The sequence below is a fragment of the Rhinolophus ferrumequinum genome, chromosome 16 (genome assembly GCF_004115265.2).
Source record: "Rhinolophus ferrumequinum isolate MPI-CBG mRhiFer1 chromosome 16, mRhiFer1_v1.p, whole genome shotgun sequence".
NCBI classification, from domain to species: domain Eukaryota; kingdom Metazoa; phylum Chordata; class Mammalia; order Chiroptera; family Rhinolophidae; genus Rhinolophus; species Rhinolophus ferrumequinum.
In genome coordinates this window covers 6,059,442-6,084,922 of record NC_046299.1, presented here as the reverse complement: position 1 = coordinate 6,084,922, position 25,481 = coordinate 6,059,442, and the positions used below count along the sequence as shown (strand labels likewise).

The following is a 25,481-nucleotide window of genomic DNA, read 5'->3' as shown; positions in this document are numbered from 1 at the left end:
AGCCTTTGAAAAAGGGAGCTAGGCACCCGTCACAAGTTGGACGGCCAGGTTTTGAGCCCTGGCCTTACTATATGTGACCATGGGCAAAATCCTTAACTTCTCAGGTCCTCAGTTTGCCCATCCTTATAACAAGGATAATAATAGTGACTATGGAATAGAACAGCTGTAGAGATTAAATAATTCCTGTAAAATCTTACGTGCTTGATGGAGTTTGAGCCATGAAATGCGTCTAAAAATGAGTTTAAAGCCATAAAATGACTGTTAAAATGTGTCTACTTTAAAGGGTTTTTAGGAAGATTCAATAAGTTAACCCACTGTACATGTAAAGAACTTAGAACAGAGCCTGACGTATAATCAGTGCTCAGTAAATGTTAGTTATAGTTCTTACTAGTGACTTCCAACTCCATCCTCTACCCTCAGCTCCACACTTCTACTGCAGATGCCTAGATGTTACATTACATTTAATCTGTTCAAAACCGAACTGTCTTGCACATCCTTCTCCCTCAGCCCCCATACTTCCCAACCCTCTCTTCCCCGTGTTCTATATTCAGGTGGCCTCTGACCGTCCCACAGACACCCAAGGCAGAGCATCATCCTGTCCTTCCCTCACTCTCCCTGCACAGCTCCTCCTGGTCTCCTCTGGTCTCTTGGCCCAGGGGCATTTTTCAATCCTGTCGCCACCACTCTACCTTCCTTTGGGTCACTCAAGCTCACAGCTCACTGGGGCCATTGCAACAGCTTCTGAGTATTTGGTATATTTTGAAGACTGCTAACCAAGGACGGGTGTCAAGAATAATTCCAAGGTTGTCCTCGGCAACAGTCAGAAAACAGTTCTGTTTACTGAGCTTGGAAAGAGTGTGGTAGAAGGAGTTTTGCGGGAGATCAAGAGCCCTGTTTTGAGCCAGAAAGACTGAATAATTGAAGAAGAGTGATTAGAAAGTTTAATTGGTCTCCTGCGTTTCCTAACGTTTAGTTTATTTCCACTTTTATGTATTACTTATGTTTTTATCCTCTTTAGTTTTCATTAAATTTGTGTTCTTTTGTACCCAGAATCCAATTGTTTACTACCTTTACTGCTACCACCATTTCAGTTCTAAGCACCCCCAAGCCACCGACATCCAGCTTCTGGACTACTGTAATACTGCCTTCTCTCTCCCCGGCCCTGTGTTCTTGACATTGCAGCCAGAGTGGTCATGTGGAACTGGAAATCATCATACTTCTGTATCAAACACAAAACCACACAATTGCCTGAATCATCTGACTCCTTCCATCCCCAATTGAGTGCGGCAAATGTTCGCCTTTAATACTAATCGTTTTATTTGCAAAAAGAAAAAAACGGTTTGCGCAACTATCAAGGGCTATCCAGAAGAGGCAATGTCTGGGATGTGCTGGGTGCGAGACCCACCGGAAGGTACACTGCGGGAGTCGTTCTGATCGCGTAAACCTGCCCTTCTCAGCCCTCGTTCCCGGGCGCTTCGGCCACCTGGCCTCGCCCGCCGAAGACTTCATTTCCCAGGATGCCAATGGGCGGGGCCCGCCGGAAGGCTGTGTGCCCTCCGCGGGGCATGATGGGGGAGTTGGAGATTTCCATCATGGCGGCTTCCATTTCGGGCTACACCTTCAGCGCTGTGTGTTTCCACAGCGCCAACAGCAACGCCGACCACGTAGGTGCCGGGTCCCGCGCCGTGGCTGCTGGGGCCTCCAGCCTCCGTCTCGGGCCAAGCCGGGACCACTCGCGGCTCGCTTCCCCCACCCCCCGGGCTCCCTGGCCGACCCGAGGAGCTGGTGACCCGGGCTGCTCCTGCCCCTGGCGAGCTCCTGCTGCTCGGGACTCCTTCGGCCCCGGGTTGGGCCCCCTCGCTCGGTGCCTTCCGCCGCCCAACCGTCCTGGGACAGCAGTCTCCGGTTTAGCAAAGCTGTCCGGGGCGGCCGCCGGCAGTGTCAGGAGTCGCTCTGGGGAAACCGGGCGCCTGCCCCTCCCTAGGTGTCAGGCTTCTAGGCTTGTGAGGGGTGCCCGGGGTCGGGAAGGAGCCGAGGCTCCCAGCCCCGCCCGCTCGTCTCACAGGTTGTCGTGGGGTGCGACGAGGGAAACCATGCTGTCACTATTCATACTTGTTAGATACGATCGTGTGTTTTCTTCGCCTCGATGGAAAATGGAGAATGTAAACAGGAGTGTTAGGCGTAGGGTCTACTTGCCTTGAAGTTGTGTCTGTAGTTCCTTGGCGAATGTTCTAAGACCACGGAACTAAGGCGCGGTGAAATAGGGAAGTGATAGGCCTGCGTATGAGTGATCGGAAATACATAGGCGTTGGAGCCCACAGAGGGAGCACAGCCTGTCTGCTTCAATGTCTTTATTTTTCGGATTGTCTTTTAATGTCCCTCACCTCTAAATGGAAAGTACTTGTGAAACCAGATAATTTTTAAAATCTGTAAACACGTGATTAATTTGCCCACCAAATTGGGGGGTTATTTTAAATGATGCTAATAGTGAATTATTCACGTTCAGTAAACAAGTGTGGAGGGTTTTGTGGTTGGCATTACAAAGCAAAATGCAGAAGAAGGAACTGGATTTGGTTTGCTGTTAGCAATCTTAGCTTCCATTAATAAAAAACTTATTTCACAGAGAGGGGATTCCTTTAGTAAATTCGATGGCATTACGTTAATGTACCTTTCATGTCTCCAGTACTGATGGTAGAGATGAATGATAAGAATATACACAATATGTTTTTTTCCAGTGGCCGCTCCTGTCTCTGGACACGAAGGCCTTTGATACTGCAGCCAGCTATTTAATAATGTAATAAAGTTCCATATATAGGTGGTTTGTGATACTCCTAGTGTCCGTGGAAGTATTAAATCTGGTTTAAAGAATGCTTCTTAACCTCTCTAGTTTTTGGAGTGCTAATCTAATCTCACAGTTTATGTGTAAGGCAAGATTATTTTTAAAATAAGCAGCTACCTGTTGAAAAGTGGATAGTTTTTCTACAAATTGCAGTGAGAAAGCCATGTTACTTAGATTGTTATTAATTGAATTCAAGAGCTAGCTCTTTAATATCTACACTGTGGCTGGTATGCTGCTAGACTTCATGGAAACTTTCACCAATGACAATAGTCTGTATTGTGTATTACCATACCTGTTTATATTAACCTTGCTACAATTATATGTGTAGAATACTTTAAAGTAATTTCACTTTTATATATTTTAAAGTTGAAGAACCAAGAATTTGCTTTTGCAGTACATTCTGGTTTTGTCCAGGCAAGATATTAGTTTAATAGAGTTGGAGTTAGCAAACTTTTTCTGTCAAGGGCCACATAGTAAGTATTTTAGGCTTTGGGAGCCATGCGCTGTCTGTTGCAGCTACTCAACTCTGCTGTTGTAGGGAGAAAACCACCATAGACAATAAGTAAATTAGGGTGATTGTTTCCAACAAACTTTATTTAGGCACATTGAAATTTGAATTTCATATAATTTTCACATCATGAACTACTATTCCGATTTTAATTTTTTCTCAACCATTTAAAGTGTAGGAAGCATTCCTAGCTTGTGGGCTGTACAATAACAGGCATTAGACTGGATTTAGCCCACACACTATAGTTTGCCTACTCATGCTATAAAGTAACAAACAATCCCAGAACAGTAGATATAAATAAGCATTCATTTTATACTTGGCTTTAGAATGTCTTGATGTCACTGTTCACTATTTCAAACCGAGGACTGCAGTAGAGCTGCCAGATAAAATATACGGCACCCAATTAAATTTGAATTTCAGATAAATAAATTTTTAGTATAAGTATATCCCAAATATTACATAAAAATTACTTGTTGTTTGTCTGAAATACAGATTTAACTATTTGTATCTGCTAAATCCGGCAACTCTAGATTGGACAATAGGAATCTGTAGATATGTTCTTAAGATCTAAACTTTTGTAGGAATTTTAATTTTTTTTCACTTTGATTAAAAAACATTTTTTAACCTGTTACAAAGTTTCTCTTTTGTAGTGAGAACTTGTAACTGAAACAACTTTCATAAGATAAAACAAGCTTCCTTAGTCAATGTTTCTCAAGTCCTAGGCACTCTTTCAGTTATGAGAGAACTTTTTTCTGAGTGGGTCTCTATATTACTCAAGTTTGCAAAATGCCCTGTGCATGATGATTTGGGATTTTAGGACACTCCACCCCCCTAATCCAATACAAAAGCTGTGCTATAAAGCATCGCTCCTTCCTCACCTCCTCAGATTTCTTATTCCAACTGGTAGTGTTCTTAAACTAGGAACCTTCTTTAATTGATTTAAAAGATCATCTTAGAATAGAAAGGTATATATAGTACAGTGCGTTGTTTCAACAAATTTATTCAACGAGTATTTATGGGACACCTACTATGTGTTAGGCACAAAGTTCGTGCTCTCATGGAGCTTACATTTTATTGGAGGATAGGCATTTATTTGTTCATATAAATATGTGAGAAGACTCAGAAGAAAAAGAATGCAGAGTAAAGGGGACAGAGTGCCTGGCACATGTGGTTTCTGTTACGCTGGCCAGGGAGGGCCTCTCTGATAAGGTGCCATTTGAGTAAAGAGCCTAATGGAGGGAAGGAGTAAGCCATGTGGGTATCTGGGGACAGAGGTTCCAGAACAAACTATCTGTTTACCCGCTACAGGGAAGTTATTTTGACATTTAGGGTCAATGTCCTCCAGCTGCTTGTGCTGAACATGACAGCAAGTACTGAAACAGTGGGTTAGCTGCTGAGTAATCCAGAATTGATTGTGGTGGCGTGTGTTGTCCAAAGGTGCAAATAAACTAACCTCTGCGGTTAGTAAAGAAAGGTTTTCATGTGAGTGATAGGAATTTATTTATTGAGATCCTAATTTCCCACTCCAGCCTTTACAAGAGCAATTAGTTGTGCATCATTAACTTCTTTATCCTTTTATCATTAGCAGTGTTTTTAAAACAATGAAATAAATTGTATGCTCTTTCAAGAAAACAAGCTTGGAATATTCCTGCTTTCTGAGCTTTTTTGACATTGGTTATTAGACTTAGTATCACTTAGGTGATGAATTCACTCTACTCATTTTTACTTAAAAAAAAAAAGACCTGAAGGGATTAAAATAATATTTCATCTTGTATGGAATCCTTTTTTCGAACAATCCAGTTAATAGATAGATCTCAGATTGCTTTAGTCTTACGTGGTTTATAGAATAGTAGTTTACATAGCAAGCTTATTTGGATTATTGTTAAAATTATTATAAAATTATAATATCCTCAATTCCTCTTAATTCCAGTGAAAATCATCTTTATTTTTCGTCTGCAACTATTCTCTTTTATTGCTTTCAGGAAGGATTTTTGCTGGGAGAGGTAAGACAAGAGGAAACCTTTAGCATTAGTGACTCGCAAATCAGCAACACAGAATTTCTGCAAGTAATTGGTAAGTTTATCGCTGACCTTAGAAATACTCTTTTTGTATATCTACTGTTTGTTCTTTGACCCTTAACTGATTTTAATCTAAAAGATTAGAAGAGTATGTAGAAAACCACTAAAATCACAATGCAAATTATGTGCACTAACAAATGACCTGAAATGTTTTTATAAGTCAGTGTAAAAGCATCGTGCATAGCTGTAAAGCTCTCCCTTACCCACTAAGTGCTCTGACTTTTACTGAGTCGCTATGTACTGTTGTACTTGACGGTCGCTTCAGAACCACTGTGTACGTCAAATTTGCAAAGTAGGCTGTCCCCATTGCCACCATCACCTCCCACTATAATGAAAGGATGTGTTGTGCTGGTCCTTCCTGGAGGGATCCGGCAAAGATGTTCACACTTATTTGCATGAGATTCTTGCTAAGTCTCTACAGCCTTCTGAGGAATAACTCAGTCAATTTGGGGGAGTTTGTTGGGGAAGATGAAGGAGTATTTATAGATGCAGTTACTCTCGTTGGATTAGTCTCTTTTTCATAAATAGGGATCATAGTCCTTTCAGCTTCACTTTGAGCATATCATCAAACAGCACATCGTGATACTCGGAACAAAGCAAGGAACATTTTATTCACTTATGCAGCCAACATTGGTTGAAGTGTGACGCAGGTGCTAAGCAAAGAGAGGAATGAATATCCAGACACATCCGTTCCTTCCAGGAGTGTGGGGAGGATAAGACGAGTGTCCACACATACCAGACAGTGCAAGAAGAGTGATGTAAGAAAGGGACGAAGGAAATCCCATAAGTTGGGGGGAAAAAAAGAAAGCTGCTAGTGGGTGAAATCAGTAAAGACGTCACGAAGGAGGTGAACTACTCAGGGCCAGTGGGTGGTCCGTTCAGAGGAACACAGCCAGGAGTGCAAAAAACTTCCAGGAGATCTGGCCTATTTCTGTGACTAAAATACAGTTTGTGTGAAGGAGAGTGGTTGGAAATACTGCCGGAAGGCCAGCTCATGTTGGGGCCAAGTTGTCACCTTCAAGCCTGTTCTGATGGCCTCCTGGTATATGAACTGGGGGGCCAGGGTGAGGACTGAGATGGGGTTAGGCTTGGGAGAAAACAAGAGACTGAACTCTCTCCTTGAGCTGTTCTCTCATTGAGGTTTTTTGTTTTGCTTAACTCTTTAAAATTCTGAAATAGGGAATTGGGTTTCGTTGGACATCTGTGCAGTTATTTATTGTTTGCATTTGGGTTTTCAAGTATGTCAACTATAATTAAAAATTTTTAAAAATCCGTATTAGAAAATGTAGACCAGGGACTCTGGAAAACCTGGATTGAAAGGCCACGCATTAGGTAAAGTGCCGTGAGTAGTATTCCATACCCGTAATGGGAAGACATTTTCTGGCATAGCTTAACTTCCAGAATAAGATGTTTTAAGTAAAATAAATGGACCAAATGTATTATTTTTTGAAAAATGCCTGAATCCATGCACAGGCCCTTTATCTGATTCTGTACAATAAGGAGGAATTTGTGTAGAATATCATGTTTTGGACACAAAGTGTCTGCATAGTGTTTTGAATACATGTTAGTTTTATTTTATTTTTTATTTTTTCATTTTTTATATTTTTTTCATTATTACTTTTTACATGTTAATTTAAAAAGTAGTGCTAACTCACTAGAAGCAGAGCCGCCACCCTCAGTTCTAGGAAGGAGACACCAGGAGAGTTGCCTTAGTTAATGAGGTGCTGTCGTGGCAGTTACTGGAAAGAATAGAAGGAGGAAGGAGAGGAGCTGCTCGGCTCACCCAGCAGGAGGAGAAGCAGAGATCAGATGAGCAAGAACAGCAGCCCCTCCCGGTGGGGCTTTGTAACGACGTGTGTACAGAGGCGCCACACGTACATGAAGAGGAATCGACCACGTGGGTGAGCTCTGGAGGTGTGGGCAACTCTGGGGTCCCAGGCGAGGCTGCCTTTGCCTCTGCCTCCTACCAGAGGGCCACCTGTCAGGCGATGCGCCCGCCAACTTCATTCTGATCTGCAGCTCTAGTGTATTTGAGACCATCACATTGTTCCTCCATGGCGCGCTTAGTTAGATACTGCAAAAAATCTTGTGTGAGAAGGCTTTCACTTGTTCAGGAAACACCACATGCTATCCAGAGCGTATCGTTAGTGTGCTTCTAATCCAGGTTGTAAATCATGAAGGAAGTCTGCTGGGGCGGATTGATGACAGGAGGTGTATTCAGAGTTCAGAATTTACTCTAGGGATTTTCTTAAACAAAATATTCTTTCCTTTAAAGTGGATGATGCGCTTTCTTTCTTTTCCCTGAACTTTAGGTCGTGATTTTGCTACAGATGTTCCACATTGTAATTGCTAAAAGTATCTGAAATAACTTATGAGGGCATACTGTATCATTTTTGGTGATAAAAGAAGGAAATGTTTCTAGATGCTTCCCCCTAGAGGTTTTCTTATTTGTATCACTATGTCAACAGCCATTCTAGGCAAATGAACTTTTCTTTCCTGTGGAAGTATTGCATCTGTGTGTGTGTTTTGGCAGCATTACTAGCAGTACAGACACTAAGCGCCCCATGTCTTTTAGGGCTGTGGTTTAATTTTAATTGAGTTAAGATCGCAGCCTGTAACTCTGGGCTGTGACATTTTAAACAGCAGGTAATGAGTTTTTGTCCAGGAGAATGTTATTAATAGAATTGAATGGTTAATTAGCCTCATGGTCTTATAAAGCAGCCCAGACCCTAAGCCCCCTGGTGAGGTTGGAGAAATTATTCACTCTGGTTAATCACAGCAATCTTTTCAGAAGCCGTTAGGGTCTGCCTTATAAGTAACAGTTTGCCTTGGTGCTGGCCGTCTTTGAAAGGGTTACTAGACTTCCAGAGTGTCCTCCGTTCCCCTTCAAAACACCTGGTCCAAGTTGTCATGAGTCGTTGCTGGGTTATTGATGGAAGGATGGTCAAGGCCCTCCACCCCCAAGCTGTCCTCACAGCCTTTATGCACCTTGGTGAAATGCTTCCAGTCAGTGGTTACCTTTTCCTCATGTGCTTTGTGTAAATAAGGAGAATTGAGTAAGGGCTCAATAGCTGCATGTTCCTGAGTAAAAGTTTTCAGATGCGTGCTCATCATCCAGGGACAAATGGAAGCAGAACGTTCGTTCTCCAGTTTTCTTTGTTCTGAGAATGTTTCCCTGAGTTGAAATGTTAAGAAGACATACTGCCTTCACTAGCGTACACACAGCACCTATTTGGGAGACAAAAGATATCATTTTATTGCCTGAGATTTTGGCGAAAAAATATTCTTAGGCTATTTCATAATTGCCTGTATTTTACATGAGTTAACTAAGATGTATTTTCTCTTTCTAATTACAGAAATCCATAACCATCAGCCTTGTTCAAAACTTTTTAGGTAAGTCATATCCTTCTTTATTGCTTTTAGTTCTTATTAAAATAGTAATTGATTAAAAACTAGTGGATTTAGGCCGGTAGCTGAGTATGACTGTGAAGTCACAAATACAGCTGAGGGTATGCAAACTCGCTTATTCACTGAGTGCCTGGTGTGTGTGTCGGCGTGTTAGGGGAGGCAGGGGAGGTGGAAGCCTTGCATACCTGGACTTAGAACGGAAGCCGCCTACCTGGCAGCCTCCCCAGCAGGGGCTCTTCATGGAGAAGGAAGGACATGTAGATAAAATAATTTACAGGTGTTTTAGAGAGAAATAAAAAATGGTCAGTATTTTACTTTAAAATGTAAGGAAAGAAAAAAATAAAACTTTTCCCTGTGTTTATTTAAGTTGATATACACCAGTTGCATATTATGACCAACTAAAGGAAAGAAAGAAAAAACTGGGAGGAGAGACATTCAGAAGGGAAAACGCAAATGACAGACATGTGGAGGGATGAAGGTGAGGGAGAAAAAGGCCAGTATTTCTACACACAGGACTTCTGCTCCCCAAACCACCACCCAGGCCTCTGCCTTCGTTCTTAGCTCCAAATCCTTCTACCTGATGGCTGGTCTGCTGATGTTAACTCGGTGTGTCTTAGAACTCCCTGCGCCCTATTCTTCTGCCTTCCCAGAAGCCGGGCCAGTGCTATCCTGGCAATGCTGCCCACACTAGTTCAGTTCAGCGTTCCTGGTCAACACTTCCTTCTTTAGACACCTGCCAACTCCTTGCACCTGGCTGTTCCTGCTGTGTGTTGCCTGCGGCCTTCACCCCGACCACTCTCCCATTCTCAACTGGCCCAAACACCTAGCCCCCTTGCACCCAAAAGCCCCTAGGGGCTTATGTCAGGTTCACCCCCCGACACATACACACCAACCTTCTCTTGATTTCAGAGGATTGGCATCATGGCAGATGGCTACCTGTGGGCGAAGCCTCAGAGTAGCCGAGAACCTCATCTCTTTTAGATTTACACAGAACTGAAAGAGGAATGGGAGGACAAGCGACCCGCAAGTCATTTGAGAAGACTCCGAGCAGATGAAATGACTCAGGCCCTGGTTCCCACAGTGCCTCTGTCTGGCCCTGATTATCCAGAGCTTTGCTAAGTGTGCCCTGCTTTGTACTTCTCAGGGATTCCTTACAACACTGTCAGCAAAGTCATACCAGAATGAGAATCTAACTAAGCATAAATCCTAGACTCATAATTCTTAGAGCTGAAAGAAACATCTGTCTATTCCAAACCCTTTAGTTTGCAAAAAGGAAATGGAAGTCAGATAGGTTAAGAGACTTGCTCAAGATCCTACAGTGAGAAGCGGAACTGAGCTGGAGGTGGTATCTCCTCACTCCCGAATCGGTGCTTGTACTGCGTCCTGCCTTATAACGCCTGGGCTTGTGGTGGTGCGAGGAGTGGGGCTGCGCTGGCATTCCTAACACCGAGACCAGTGGTAGAAAAGCCTGGATTGCTCCCCACAGGCTCCTAGTTGGCTTGGTCTATTTCAGGCCTGAGTGCGTTAGATTTGAAGCTAACCCGACCTGGCTTCAACTCTTCCAACTACCAGCTCTGTGATTTGGGCCAGTGTCTTTACCTACAAAAATGGGAATAAAACTTATTGACTTGTCAACAAGTCAGGTTGAACTAATACCTCCCAGCATTGAGGCAAGAAGGAAGTGAGGTCACAGGAGAAAACATGCCTCTGGGTTTCTTGTTAAGCGTTCAACAGATGTTCATCTCCCTTCTTCATCTCTCAGAAAATCAGCTCCTGTGTTCTTTTTTTTTTTTCCCTGTAAGTAATTGATACTTAGAAACAAGGAAACATGTCACAGACATTTGAAACCACGTATTTTGTAATTACTTGCTATCAGCGCCTCCCACATGTGGAAGTAATAGGTTTTGCATGTGACAGTCTCTCGAGTTTTTCTTTGATGCTTCGGATACCTCATATCGTAAAGCATTTGGATTGGTTGCTCTTCATATACCTATTGAAGACAAGCAATTATATCTTTATCACCAATTTTTAGGGTTAGATGACCCATAGACGCATGTAGCTAGTATATCCACGTCACAATACCATGTGATCTTAATACAATACTCTTTTCTCTTTTTAAAAAACCCAGTTTTTATGACTATGCAAGCAAAGTTAACGAAGAGAGTTTGGACAGGATTCTTAAAGATCGGAGAAAGGTATGTTCTGATTTGGAAATTGCTCCTTATCTCGTCACCCAAGCTTAACACCAGAAAGAAATGTAAATGGAACAACGCAATTTCATGTTAATGTATGAGAGTTCTGTTACCTTGAGTAGATTTTAAAGATAAATTGCAGGCATCTGACAATGTTTACAATATATCAATAGAAAAAAAATTATATATTTATAGTATGATTCCATTATGGAAAAATCAGAAGAAGAAATAAAAAGGAACTGTAATCTGAAAACTAACAATAGTTGACTTGACTGGGTGGTTCTGTCTTACTACTTTGTAATTAAAAAAATAATATTTTAGATAATTAATACACATGAAATAGTTATAATTTCTACCCTGGTACATAAATTCCCGAAAAATAGATTGGTTATTCAGCCATCACTTGAGGAAAAAAAGAACCAATAAAAGTTTTGAACTTGTCAAACAGAAAACAAAATGCCTTTGTTTAGAAGCACATGTTATAAAAAAGCTTTTCCGAGATGACCTGTGGATAGAAACCATCCGTGCAGTGTTAGACGTGGTCCCTGAGTTGTCAGAAGAAAGGAGATCGGGAGGCAGAGTGCAGTGTTCGGGACTGTCTTAGTCTCCGTACCCCTGTTGGGTGTCAAAGCAGAAAGAAGAGCAGGTAAGGTGACAGGCAGAATGCAAGTATAGCAGACAGGTCAGAAGAAAGAACACATGGCTTGTGGATGAGAACAAGCTCAGGCGGTGCTCAGTACGGCAGAATCTGACCCAGTTGTCTGCCCACCTGGGACAGGGAGTTAGAGCAGCCGTAGGCATCATGGCTTGTCTCTCTTATTTTCAGCGACTTGCCCAAGAGCATACGTTCCAGACACTCAGCAGCCTGTCCTTCCTCTCCCAGCCACTGCCTTAGCTCCTCATTCCATTTATTTTCATATTTTAGGTAATGAATCTTTATTATACTTTATAAACTAAAATTTGTTCCATGAAAGTTCTTATTGGAGCACAGTTTTGTAGAGCACTCACTACATATTAAAAGTACCAGGAAGTATTTTTTAACAATAGATGAAAAAATGTAAAGTGAGAGACAAATGAATAAAGACCATCAAGAAGAAATTCACAAAAGAAAAATGAAATCCACAAATGGCCAAGAAACAAATGAAAAGATGTTTAACCTTGCAAATGCAAATTAAAACAACGTGACACTATTTTTTTGCCCACCGGATTGGCAAAACTTCAAAGGATTGTTAATATCCAGTGTTGGCAAGGCTGCGGGAAATGGGTAAACCGTAGTTGGTGGGAATATAAGTTGATACAGACATTTAGAAGGAGAGTTTTGCAGTGACAGAATTCTAAATATGTAATGCCACGTCTAGGAATCTGGCCCAAGTAAATAATGGCATCTAGGCACAAAGACATGAAAAAACTGGCATTATTGACCACTTAAGTCTGTGCCAGGACATGTTTTAAGCACTTTGCAGGTACTGACACATTAATCCTTGCAACAGCCCTGTGAGGTAAATTGCTGTTACTGTCATCCCATTTTATAGTTGAGGCAACTAAGGTTAAGGTCACCAGCAAGTAACGGAGTCAAGGCTTAAACCCAGCAGTCCGGCCTCTTAATCCTGTGTAGACGGACATCTTTGCTTAATGGTGAGACTCTTGAAAGCAATCTAAATGTCCACCAGTAGGGAATGATGAAGTAAATTATGGTGGTACTTCCATACTATGGGATGTGAAGCCGTCATTACAAAGAATAAGAAACGTTCTCATGTAATGACATACAAAGAGCTCTAAATTAATGTTAAATGAAAACAGAAGTATTATAATTTGGGCCTATTTTATGTAAAAACAAAAGTCTGAATGAGTGTTTAAATGTACAGAAAAAGATCTGGAAGGAAGCCAACCAAACTGACAAGTGGGTACTTTGGGAGGGGAGCATTGCTGATGAAGAGACTTGATTTGATGTTTTGTTTTGTTTTGTTTTGTTTTTAACTGTATTTTATAATTGAAAAGAAACAGAAAAAAAGGACTCCACTATGTAAACTACTATGTAGCTTTTCTAGTAGTAGAATAGGGACACATTTGCAAATTAATTTTGGTGATTTAAAAGAGGATTTGCTGTTTTGAGACATAGGAGACCAATCATAGGTTTTTATCTGCAGCTAACTTTCCTTTTCCTGGGGCCGAAAGTCTCAAAAAGTTAAAAGTTGATCTTCAGTTTTGATTTTATAGACCTTTGTGCTAAAACAAATATTTATGTTTTCCTTTGCAATTAAAGATATCAGTTTGTTTTTTCAATTTATTTGGAAATTATGTTTTCTTTTCCATGGTATTTGTTAAGGGCAGGAACTATATTTTATATTTCATTTTATTTCCTGTGGCATCTTACACATAATATAAACTCTTTGAGGATTTTTTCAGCAATCCAAATTTCCAGCACAAAAGCAAAGATGATATATAACATTTAGATGACTGAAAAGCGTTATAGTTGATTCTAGTTAGGGTTTTCTCCCCTAGGAATGGTACAAAATTGTGTCTTCACCTCAAAAGGGTTATTGTATTACTACATTTGAAATGTTAGGCTTAAATATATGTGTACTTTAAACAGGACCTGATATACAGGAAACATTTTATTACTCTCAACTCTTGAAGAAAGTGATGATGGGAACTTTTAAAAAATTAACTCTTTGCTAGGCAGGCTTCAAATCTAATATTTAATATAAAATTCTAAGAATTGAATGAAAATTATTAATAAGTTGAACTCATAAAACAAATACATAGTAATTTAAAAAGTTCTCTGAGTCCTAGAATTATCCATTAGAAAACATAAGCTAATAAGCATTTTTGTCACAATGGCATTTGATGTATAAAATATGTAGAAACATGTTTACTAAGAAAGTATGGCTCTCAAATAGAGAAGCTACAACATTGTTAAAATGTTAAAAATATATATGTTAGGCTTCACACAGAGGCTAATGTTTTGGGTATGAAACTCCCAGGAGGTGCAATGTGGTCGCCTGCTGAGTTACTGCTCTGGCCGAGTCCACGTTGTGTACGAAGTTTCCAGAAGCCTCAGGTTGGGGCTAAGGCCGAAAAAGCAAGTGACAGGAGGATTTATGCCTTCTGGAAGCATCTGCTTTGAAATAGATAATGATAAATATAACTGCCTTCTTAATATCATCCTAAGGCCCAAGACACAAGCTAACAATGACAAATGTAAGCGAATGCCTAGCTTAGAGAGTAAGGAGGAACGTCTTCGTGAAAGACTGTCCGTGAAACTTCAGCAGAGAGGTTTTAGGGAAATTCTTCATCGTGGCCAAGCATCTTATCTTCCATTGATCGGAATGATGGGAGCATGCTTTCTAGCAAATATCAGATGAATAAGTTGGTTGCTACCAGTTGATACCCAAAATACATTTATAAGGTTCCCCGCTTCTCAGAAAATACAAATAGATTCAAACAATTAGAATCAGCAGAAGTAAAAAGCATACTCGTCCTGTAGCCACCTACCAGAGTCTGTTTATCAGTGAGTGACTCGTGAGACCAGCCAGTGTGCCCAGGCAGCTCAGGTCTTCCTAAGGATGGAGAGGACGTGTGAGACTCGTCCTGTCCAGCAGTGGCGCGAGTCCAGCGTTCAATGCAGAGAGCTGAGACTTCGAGCTTAACATTCCATGTTCTCAGAAGCGATAACTCCAGCCAGTTGATAGTTTTTCTTACCCTTTTTTTCCCAAAGAAAAACTACTTTTCACTTTTTATGACTACCATTGTGTGACTAATGTGGAATTTTAACGTTAATGTACAGTGGAAAAAGACAGGTTCCAGATCTTGGCTGTTGCTCATTAGCTCTGTGACTTTGGACAGAATATCTCTTTTAAAAGATTTATACTGTCGGAAATGCTTGGGTTTTCTTTTTATTTCAAGACTATCAGAATTAATTGCTTTACCATGCTTGGAAGTCATGCATTTATGTTCAGTAGTCGTCCTGAGGGCAGGCACTATTTTTTTGTTCCCTGGCGTTCCCTGCAGTGATCTGAACTCAGTGGAGAAAACGTTACTCACATCCCAGGGTGATTGTGATCATTAGTGAAAATACTTGTGACAACGTTAGCTGGGGCTTGTCACAGGGGCTCAGCAAAGGCGGGTTCACTTCCTTCCTACGTGAAAGTGCCAAAACATAATCTAAATTTACAGTTAATTTCAACGTGACACGAACAATTTTAAACTACCTTTACTTCTTAAAACAGAATTTTCACTCAGAGTATATTTCAAAGAAAGAAGCTATACTATATAAGATTATCCTTCTAATAAAGAATTAAGATAATTTGCTCTACAACAGGGATTTCCAAACTTCAGTATGCACAAGAAAAAACCTCAAGGAACTTATCTTAAATTCATATTCCTGGCTGTACCCGCAGAGGTTCTGATTCTGCAGGTTTGGGTGGGGCCCGGGAGCGTTTTTGCAAGCTCCCAGATGTGTTTCAGGTCATCTGTCTTCCAGATGGCCCACAGACCACATTATGAGAACTGTTCTTCCAGAGAACATATCAGTTTCATTCACTGAGCCAGCTTAATTAACCTGTAGTTAGAACTGACAAAGCTAAACTTTACAAATGATTGTACTGAAGTATAATTGCCATACCATGAACTGCACATATTTACAGTATACACTTGGAGAAGTTTTGATATATACCCATGAAACCGACCATGTCAATCACTGCAGTCTCCTTGGGCCCGTTTTGAATCCCTCCTTCTCCCCGTCCCCAGTCATGCACTGGTCTGCTCGATCTGCTTTATGTCATGATAGATTAGTTTTCGTTTTCTAGAATTTTACATGAATAGAATTCTATTATTTATATACACACACACACACACACGTTTTTGTTTGTTTTTTTTGCCTGACTTCTTTCCCTCAGCGTATTTATTTTGGAATTCATCTGTGTTGTTTGTAGCAGTAGTTCCTGTTTACGACTCAGTAGGAGTCCAGTGTGTGTCTACAGCACTGCTTACTTACTCAGTCACCTGTTGCTGGGCAGTGGGCTGTTTTCAGTTTTGAGCTATAGCACAGAAAGCTGCTGTGGATATTTGTGTACAAGTGTCTGGCCACCTCCAGAACTAAACTTGTAAGACTTCATGTAACTTTTCACACTTCTTTTCTGCAGAAAGTTATTGGGTGGTACAGATTCCGGCGAAACACGCAGCAGCAAATGTCGTACAGAGAGCAGGTTCTCCACAAGCAGCTCACCCGCGTCCTTGGGGCACCGGACCTCGTCTTTCTGCTCTTCAGCTTCATCTCCACCGCCAACAACTCCACTCATGCTTTAGAATACGTTCTCTTTAGACCAAATCGAAGGTAAAGGAAGCGTTCCCACCAGCTTCACGTAAATAGGAAAGATGCTGGTACAAGTAACTCAGATTTATGATTCTGAAAATGTGCATTTTATAGCATCTTTAAAGAAAAGCTTTTATAATTCTCTTTTCACTAGTTTTCTTTGTAGTTAGAGAAGGTATTTTCCTGTCAGTTGTATAAATTAAAATTGTTTTTAAATCAAGAAGCATTAGCAAAACATGTTAATTATGCCTAAATTCTTAAAGGAATGAACATCTGGAAATCATCATTTGCTTCTCCATAATCCATTATGTAGAAATACAGTTTTATTGCTCTGGAGGTCTGAGTGTGATTTTAAAACATAGATTTCAAAGACAGAATTGTAAAATTGATCCACCTGCTGGTTAATGAGGGTTTTGCATTGTGAACTTGTTAAAGCAAAAATAAAAAATAATCCTATGACTGTGGTGTCTATTGTAAACAACAGAAAGGTTTTCCTCCGGAAATTCACTTGTAATAGAATACATTAAATCGACATCAGTGAAAATAAGTATTAATTGTTAAATAGCCATTTGCAAAATTTCATTAATTAATCGATTAGTAGCTATTTCTTGAATATTTACAACCTGCTCAGTGCGCTGTCATCACTGTGGGGGCGCAGAAGATGCATTAGACATGACCTCTGCCCCCGGAGAGTTTACAGTCGAGTTTCTCCCTTCAGGGAAGTGGAAAAGTTGCTAATTCGTGCATCCTTGCATTGTCTGTGGAAGTGAAGCCTGTTAGTTCTCCAATGCAGACTTGGACTCCTGTTGCCAAAACCCATTCTCCAAGCAGAGCGGTGCTTTTAACATGATCTCCCTCAATCTTCCCCACAGGTATAATCAAAGGATATCCCTTGCTATTCCCAACCTCGGCAACACCAGCCAGCAAGAGTATAAAGTGTCTTCAGTGCCAAATACTTCTCAAAGTTATGCCAAAGTTATTAAAGAACATGGGTAAGTGGAAAGGTCAAATGAGAGTGCTTTCTTATCTTTTGTTAATATTTAAAAGGTTTATGGAGAAATGTGAAATCACGTTTGATATAATTGATATTGAAAAATGCAGTGAGCTCATTCTCTAGACCACCATTACTATATATCTAAATTTTATTCTTATTGAAAAGATACTTTTCAATTATACTTTTATCATTACTTTTTTTATGTATCATTTGCCACAATTTTTTTTTTTGTAATTGATATGAAAGTTTGGACAGAGTGTGTATTTCTGACATTCTAAAACCTAACTGTGGTCACTATAAAAATGGATAGCTTTTTATTGTTTTTTAAATTGTCTTAGTCACGCGGGTCCTTTTTTCTCTCTCTCTTTTAATTCTAGTAGTGGGGGCATTATTGCTGAGACATTGTCACCTTAGAGTTGCAGCGTTTAAGTGTCAGATGAAGGTAGAAGTGATAGGAAAATGCCTTTCAGGTTTATAGCAGTTATAATAACTTTGTGACATCTTTTTTGTCTTCCAGTACTGACTTTTTTGACAAAGATGGAGTAATGAAAGACATCAGGGCGATTTATCAGGTTTACAATGCACTTCAGGAGAAGGTGCAGGTAACGGATGGATTTCCTAGTTTTCATCTTATTTGTATTGCCCAAATGCTTTTAATTCTTCTTTTATTTTTGGTCCTCTCCCAACTGACAAATGAATTGTGGTCTGAAGTCAGAACGTATCTTCCCAAAGTAACGTCCGGTGTGTATAGTAGTTACCCACAGCCGCCCCCAAAGCCTGTCTCACTCACTGTGTGCCTCAAGTACAGTGTTAATACCACTACTTTCAGTACGTGTGACCCCATTTATAACAGTGTTTTTTCTGGGGAATGGATCTGAGTTTAAAGAAGGATTGCTAAGAACACCACTCGCATCAGTTGTATGCTAAGTAGAGACTACATCACAAGCCACCCTGCTTCCTGCCTTCTAGTTCAATCACTTTGCCCCCAGTGCCTCGGTCGAGAGGGGGTGTCACAGGGAAGCCTGTTCATTCCTACTCATTCACACAGCAAGTATGTATGGAAACGTCTCCTCCGAGCCAGATACTGAGCCAGGCGCTAAGAGTGCTTTCCCACGTTCTTCTCTACACCCTGAAACAAAAAAGGCTTTGAGGTCAAGGAGGAAAGTAGTGGATGGAGCTGAGGAAGCCCTCCGAGGCCTGGAGAAAGCCTCACTTTGGGGAAGAAGGCCCCGAGGAATAGAGGGAGGAAAGAGATTAGCCACTGAGAAGGAGGAAAGCAGCCTGGGTTCAGCCTGGGGTGAAAGAAAGCATCCAACAGGCAATTCCTAGTGTTGGTGTTCCAGATTCAGGTCATGGTACACCCAGCAGTATAGGGAACTTCATACAGCCTCACTGGTGACCGGCCTGCTTTCTGGAGATTTCTGGTATTTCTGCTATGGAAGGAAAGTGCAATGAAAACAGCTTTTTGTCCTGAATTCATGACCATGCTCTTTGTAGACTGTCAGCACTGCCTAACGTACTTCAAGGTGGCTGTGAGACATTTCATTGCCAATTGAATAAGGCCTGCTCTGAGAACACCAATATCACATTTGTATCACGTATGAGTGCTTAAATTACATAGATGTAATCTCAAACAGTTATCTTTTATTAACTCTTGACTCGGCAACTTTCTTTTTTGGCTCTCCCTAATTAGAAGTAGTTTCTGTTAAATAAATCTTTTTATGTGATCTGATTTGTGATTGTTGGTTATAAATAAAAGTGGAAAGCATCTCATTCCTGTCTTATCTTTTGTTTGTCCTTTAAACTGGTATCAAAAATTCTTTTCATGTCAATAAAAATGAGTAATCCCAGGAAAGTAGAAATCTTTCCCATTTTAGCCTTATTTTTCAAGAATTTATAAGCTAAATAGTGTAATCATCTGAACACAATTAAGAAAGCAAGTCAGTGTATGAGAACAGTACTGGTCTCCTGAACCTTCATGGATTTGTCTCCCTTGTGTATCTGCTGTTTTTGAGTCGATCAGGCACCTGGGCTTTTCCTAGGGTTGATTCCTAACCAGTGCTCTATTGATGGAATGCCTATGCTTGGGTCTGAAACTAATGCTCTTGTCGTCATTCTTCCCTCAGGCAGTGTGTGCAGATGTAGAAAAGAGTGAGCGAGTTGTTGAATCTTGTCAGGCAGAAGTGAACAAATTAAGAAGACAAATCACTCAGAGGAAAAATGAAAAGGAACAAGAAAGAAGTGAGTTTCTTATTACTTTTACCGTTCAGTAGCAAGGGAATGTCTGGTTTTAAACATCAAATTATACGATAAACTACATGAATCCTTCTGCATTCATTAAGCTCTAAATTAGGCCGTTTGAGAGTGGACCTCCACTTGTCTTCACGCTTTTCCAGAAGAGAAGTACTGTTTTTTCATGGTATTCTTCTCAAATCTCTGAAACTGGAAGAAAAAGAAGACCAATGGTAGAAAGGCTGAAGCAAGTTAGAATAAATCCTAAGAAGTGATCGATGCAGACTTGGGCATATGTTGACTACTGTGATCTACTTACAGTGGCTGTGATGTTTCTAAGTTACCCCAGGCCTGCCTATTACAGCCACATAAAGGCGCCACTTAAAATTCTTTTAACTTTATATTTGATTCATAGTCAGGGTCCCAATAAAGGCTTTAAATGTCTGTTCATTGGTAGCTGTGCATGAATAGATACCATTAAGCTAAGGAACCAGCTGGTTGAATGAGAATTAGACCCAGGAATCTATGAAGCACGGTTTAACAGACAGGTTTGCTACAATGCCACCAGATTTAACACATGTAAGTAAACTTTATAAAACGTATAAAGTTTTATAAATATCAAAGTTTTAAAAATATCAAGTGTAAAAGAGAAAAGGGCATGGCTAACCTTTTCTAATTTAATAAGAATATTTGCAAACCAATTAAAAGGTAATTTATATTTCCAGGTAAATGATATTCATTTCTACTGTTACAGTTTTCTAGAAATAATAAGAAATGCAGACAGGGATTTAGGCACAAGAATGTTAATCACAACCTTATAATTTTAAAATCTTGGAAACAACCTATTAAAATAGTTGAATGAATTTTGGTGTATCTATATAGTGGGATATTGTAAAGCCATTGAAGTGAATTTTCTAATGACATGGGATAAAGCCCAATATATAATCTTAAGTGAAAGCTCTAGATGATAAAATGGTATAAACATGATCTCAGATAAGTTTAAAATACACACACACACACACACACACACACACACACACACACAAAACACATACACAAGGCTGGATAATAAAAGTGGAGTTCAGGAAAGAAGTCGGGGGCCTGATACCTAAAGTTTATGTTTTTTAACCCCAAATCTTGTGCTCTTTTCGCCAAAATTCTAACAGTGTTATCTGGGTGATAGAATTGTGGGTGGTTTTAATTTCTTCTTATTCTTTTCTGAATTTTGTAAGAGTATGAAAATGTACTTTAAAAACACTTAAAGGCTGTTGACTCATAGCTATGGGGCTATTTCAGAGCATTCATAAAAATGTGGTAAAATTATGGCCTAGCACCTAGAAAAACTGGCGACCTAGCAAAGGGCTCTTAAACTTCCAAGGAAAAAAGCGGTGTATGCATGTACTGTGACAGGTAGTTGTAAAGAAGTGTGTTTTTTGATGTGAGGTTTGCCAAGCAAAAAACTCACGTTCAAATGACTTCCAAGAATGGTAAGGAGTGTTTATTTCGTCCTTCTGTCCCCACAGCATTTGAGCACAGTCAGCAAAGCAGCAGGTGAAGGAAACAGCACAGGGATTAGAGTGAAAAGACCTGCGCTTTTGAATATCCGGCCCCTTCTTGTTCCCTTCATGAAGTCACACCCTTTTTGAACTCTGGTTTCTTTGCCTATGTAATGGAAACAATAATGTTAATAATAATGACAGTAATACTTCAGAAGGCAGTTTTGAGGCTTAAATAAATGAAGGTGTAGAAAAATATTTTGTAAATTATAAAGTACTATGCAAATATAAAACGATTACTAGTAATAATCAATTTCACTGCTTGGTGGCTATTTTCCAGAATATTCAGGTTAACTGTTTAATGCATTGAGAAGCACAGTGGGGAAAATACGGAAAGTGTTACAATTTTCTTCCAATTTTCACCTAGGATTGCAGCAGGCGATGATAAGCAGACAGATGCCGTCTGAAAGTCTGGAAGCAGCGTTCAGCCCTCGGACGCCCTATTCTGGGTTTGCAGCTGAAGGTAGAAGTTCACTTGGAGATGCAGAGGCCTCTGATCCTCCTCCCCCTTATTCTGATTTTCACCCAAACAATCAGGAAAGTACTTTGAGCCATTCTCGCATGGAAACTAGTGTCTTTATGCCTCGACCTCAAGCTGTGGGCTCTTCCAGTTATGCTTCCAGCAGTGCCGGACTGAAGTATCCTGGAAGTGGAGCAGACCTTCCTTCTTCCCAGAGAGCAGCGGGAGACAGTGTTGAGGAATCAGACGACAGTGATTATGAAAATTTGATTGACCCCACAGAGCCCTCTAATAATGAATACTCACAGTCAAGAGATTCTCGACCCATGACACATCCCGACGGGGGCTCCAGGAACACTCAGACCTCCCAGATTTAACTAAACAAAACAAACTCTCCACTTAGCACTGTTTTCTTAATCGCTTATTGAGAGAGTTTTTTGAGGACTTACTCTGGGGGGAGAACTGCTTTCTCAGATCCCGGGGCTCCCCAGAGAGCCCTTGGGCACAGAACCTGGAGGGGCCGCACATCCCTGGGGCCTCACCTGCGGACGCGGTGGCAGGTGTCACGACAGAATCATTAAGATAATCAAATTGTCCTAATTCTGGTGCGATTCATGGATGTACTGGTAAATTTAGGCAGAGTGAAACTTATCAAAGTAGTTTCTGTTCTTTAAAATAAATTGGAAATTAGAGACTAAGCACAATTAGTCTATAAATGTTCTAGAAATCAAAAACTTACCTCTTGCACTATCATGCCTTGAAATTTACTTTTTCAAAGGGAAACAAGTTTAGCAGCAGCCTTCAAAGAACCTTCTTTCTATGATGAGCCAAATTCATCTTTGCCAGAAAAGAAATTTTGATAATTCCAAGAAGCCTGATTGGAACAAATCGGATATACCTTCTCTTGTCTGCATGACTTTCTGAGATCAAAAGAGAGGGCTTTGTTTCAACTTTTTTCTACTAGCCTGATATGTATTGTCACTTAAAATGGTTGCCTTTAAAAAAAAACAAAAACGTAGAAATACTAATTACCAGTAAGTAATCATCCAAATAAGTATGTCATAAAATAAATTACTTATTTTTCTTTTGTGGAATTACAGTGACTGCTATGTTGCACTAACCACATATATGGTCTCTGGTCTGGAGGCTTAAATGAAGGACACACAGCAGTGGGTAACAGAAAGGAGTCATGTGCCAGGCCTGAGTTTTATGATGGACAGATTCCAGACACTGGATTTAGCTGAGTTCATACGTAAGGGATATAACTCATTCAGATCTTCTGACAAATCCTAGTGTTAGTTTTATTTGTGGAGGAAAGACATTTAATAAGCTGTTTGAGGATCTTGGTGAATAGAGATTCATTTTAACTCAGAATAACCATACTTTTTTTTTTTTTTTAAGTTGCCATTTGGAGGATAATTGTGGAATGTGTAGAAATTTCCGGTTGGGATACCCTTATGTTTTTATTTAATTACTGCTTGTTTTCTAGTTTTGCCCAGAATGTGTGAAACCACTAAAGACTTCCTTGAGCATTTTAGGCTGTTGGTTTGGAAATGACAAGACCGACCGTTTATGTGGAGGTCAGCCCCCCAAGTTAATGCTTTGGAGTAGAACTGCCTTTCCTTTGGACTAGTGAAAACCGGGAAGCATAAGGAAATTGTCAAAGAGGTGTAAACCAGGTTCTGAAAAAGTAGTTTCATTTTATAGGAGAAAAGTTGACTCTCTGAGCTCCAGTTCAAATACTAAACTAGACAGTATAATATGGACTAAAAAATGCAATGCTGAAACTGCCGTTCTTTCCTTTAGCCACTCTGTGGGGTCCGTATTTCGTTCCTCTCCCAGTTTTGTTGGCCTTATACTACTGCCATTTGGTTTGAAATGTTGCAGACCACTTGGTCTGCAAATGTGTTCCCGTCTTACCCGCTACCTACTAGCGGCTTCAGCACCATTGTGAATTTACTTTTTTTTAAAGTGCCATCACCATCTCCTCTGTTCATATTTTGACATTCAGGAATATATTTTTATTTTTATGCCATACTGAAACCTACAATGTATATCGGACAAAGCAGTTAAATGTGACAATAAAAACTTATTTAATCATGGTACCATTGTTTTCATGTCTGTCTCAGCACCCGACAAGGTCTTGCCTCAGTTTACTCATTCTGGCAGTTCTTAGTAGACTTACTACAGTTTTTAAAAGGGCATTAAGACTCATCTCCATATAGATTTTTTGTCAGACTGATTTCAGGGGAAATCCAAGAACATAATTTACTAAAATGTTTGTTGATTTCAAGGAGAATGTGTTGAGTGTAAAGTCTCCAAGAGAATTGAGTATCAGGGAGAATAAAATGGAATCTTTCCCAGTTCCCAAAAGGTACCTTTCACATAAGAACTGATCTTGTTTGAAGAGACTCCTCAGCCTGGATTGCCTAACATTTGCGATACCGTAGAACTTGGTACTGTTAGGGTGTGTTAGGAGTTACGGAATCGTCTTAGGAATTATGGATCTGCTGGGTAACGCGTATTCCAGGTTCTGTGGGAGTCTTTCCAGTTGAGAGGTGTATCTCTTCCAGAATCCAAGGTAGTAGTCTGTTTTCAGCAGGATTTTAAAATGTGGATTGTGGCCTTTTAAGATTCTACTCTGTCTCTGTTTAGAGAGAAGACTGGATTCTTTTAACTTAGAAGTCTGGAAGTGCTTAATTACATGTTGCAATGGCTTTTCTGGAGAAGGATCAAAACATCAAAACGGAAATCTCATCCCCAAGCATTCAGACCCTAAGGATATATATTTTAAAATTCCAGACACAGTGAGAGGGCAGTGACAATAAGTACTTTAAGAAAAAGATCTAAATGGACTGTCCTGTGAATCCATATTTTAAGGAGGTAAAAAAGTCTCAGGGAATGTAAAATACAAATACAATAGAAAGAATAAAGGTTATTAACTGTGTTCTGGGTCTGGTTTGCCTTGACTAGGCCTCCTTTCAGTTCCTAAAAGATCTCCACTCTTTTTACAAGGTTCTGTTTCATCCTTTCCCACAACAAACCTTAATTCTGCGAGACAGGAAGCCTGAGGGCAACTGGTTCTGCCAATGTGGTGCTAATAAATACTGGAAAATGTTTACTCTTCAACTTTACGACAAACAGATTTGGGAAAAGTTCCGGGATTTAGCTTAACCGTCTTCCTTTTTACAGTGATTTTTGTGCTGTCCTAAATAAGGCAGGAGAGTCAGGACATAGAGAACATCGAAATTGGGTTACTCTGGGGCTCCTCCGATTCCTGGAGGTCGGTGGAGGGGCCCTCTCTAGCAGCGAGGCCTTGGAACATGAACAGGGCGGTTCCTCTTGAATGCCACATGCTACCCACGATCCAGAATGTAGTACTTAGAAGTGGCCTCCTGTTTGTGCAAAGACTTAGCAAAAGGAAGTTCATTACAGCATTTTTCTAATAGCAAAAAGCTGGAAATGAATGCTAATAATAGCAGAATAGTTAAATTTTGGTACACCCACAGATGCAAGTCTGCAGCCGTTAAAAATAGTAAAAAGTCAAGAAGATTACTCAGCATGGAAAGACGGTTTCTAGAGACCAAATGAAGAAAGCCAGGTTTCGGAAAAGTGTAAGATCTGATCTGATTTTTGTGGGGGAAACATTTGATGTAATTTTGCTGTTGATAGGAAACAATCTGGGACAATTTGCTCCCCAAAGTATTAACAGTGTCATCCCTGGGTTATGGCAATAGGAGTGATTTTTTTCATCCCTCGCTTATTTGCGTTTCCTAATTTTTCTGCAATGTGTTTATATAATAAAAGACTTTAGAACTGGTGGGTCATTGGCTACATGAAATATTTCATGCACACCACCCTAGAGGAGAGTCTTGAAATACTCTTGATTTTCTGGGTCTC

At 40.2% G+C, this 25,481-nt stretch overlaps 1 protein-coding gene across 1 annotated transcript; it reads left to right on the top strand.

The window, feature by feature from the left end:
- The first annotated feature begins 1,537 nt into the window (after positions 1-1,537).
- Positions 1,538-23,683, top strand: ABRAXAS2 (abraxas 2, BRISC complex subunit). Its single transcript, XM_033129853.1, has 9 exons — positions 1,538-1,664; positions 5,330-5,420; positions 8,782-8,818; positions 10,962-11,028; positions 16,170-16,360; positions 17,212-17,331; positions 17,851-17,935; positions 19,460-19,574; positions 21,489-23,683. The coding sequence occupies exons 1-9, from the start codon at positions 1,566-1,568 to the stop codon at positions 21,956-21,958; spliced, it is 1,275 nt and encodes a 424-aa protein (XP_032985744.1). The 5' UTR covers positions 1,538-1,565; the 3' UTR covers positions 21,959-23,683.
- The last annotated feature ends 1,798 nt before the right edge of the window (positions 23,684-25,481 follow it).

Bases quoted from the DNA above. Each gene is read 5' to 3' on its own strand.
- ABRAXAS2 (XM_033129853.1), top strand. From the start codon at position 1,566: ATGATGGGGGAGTTGGAGATTTCCATCATGGCGGCTTCCATTTCGGGC. The intron at 8,819-10,961 runs GTAAGTCATATC...TAAAAAACCCAG, and splicing joins CCTTGTTCAAAACTTTTTAG to TTTTTATGACTATGCAAGCA. The intron at 16,361-17,211 runs GTAAAGGAAGCG...TCTTCCCCACAG, and splicing joins CTCTTTAGACCAAATCGAAG to GTATAATCAAAGGATATCCC.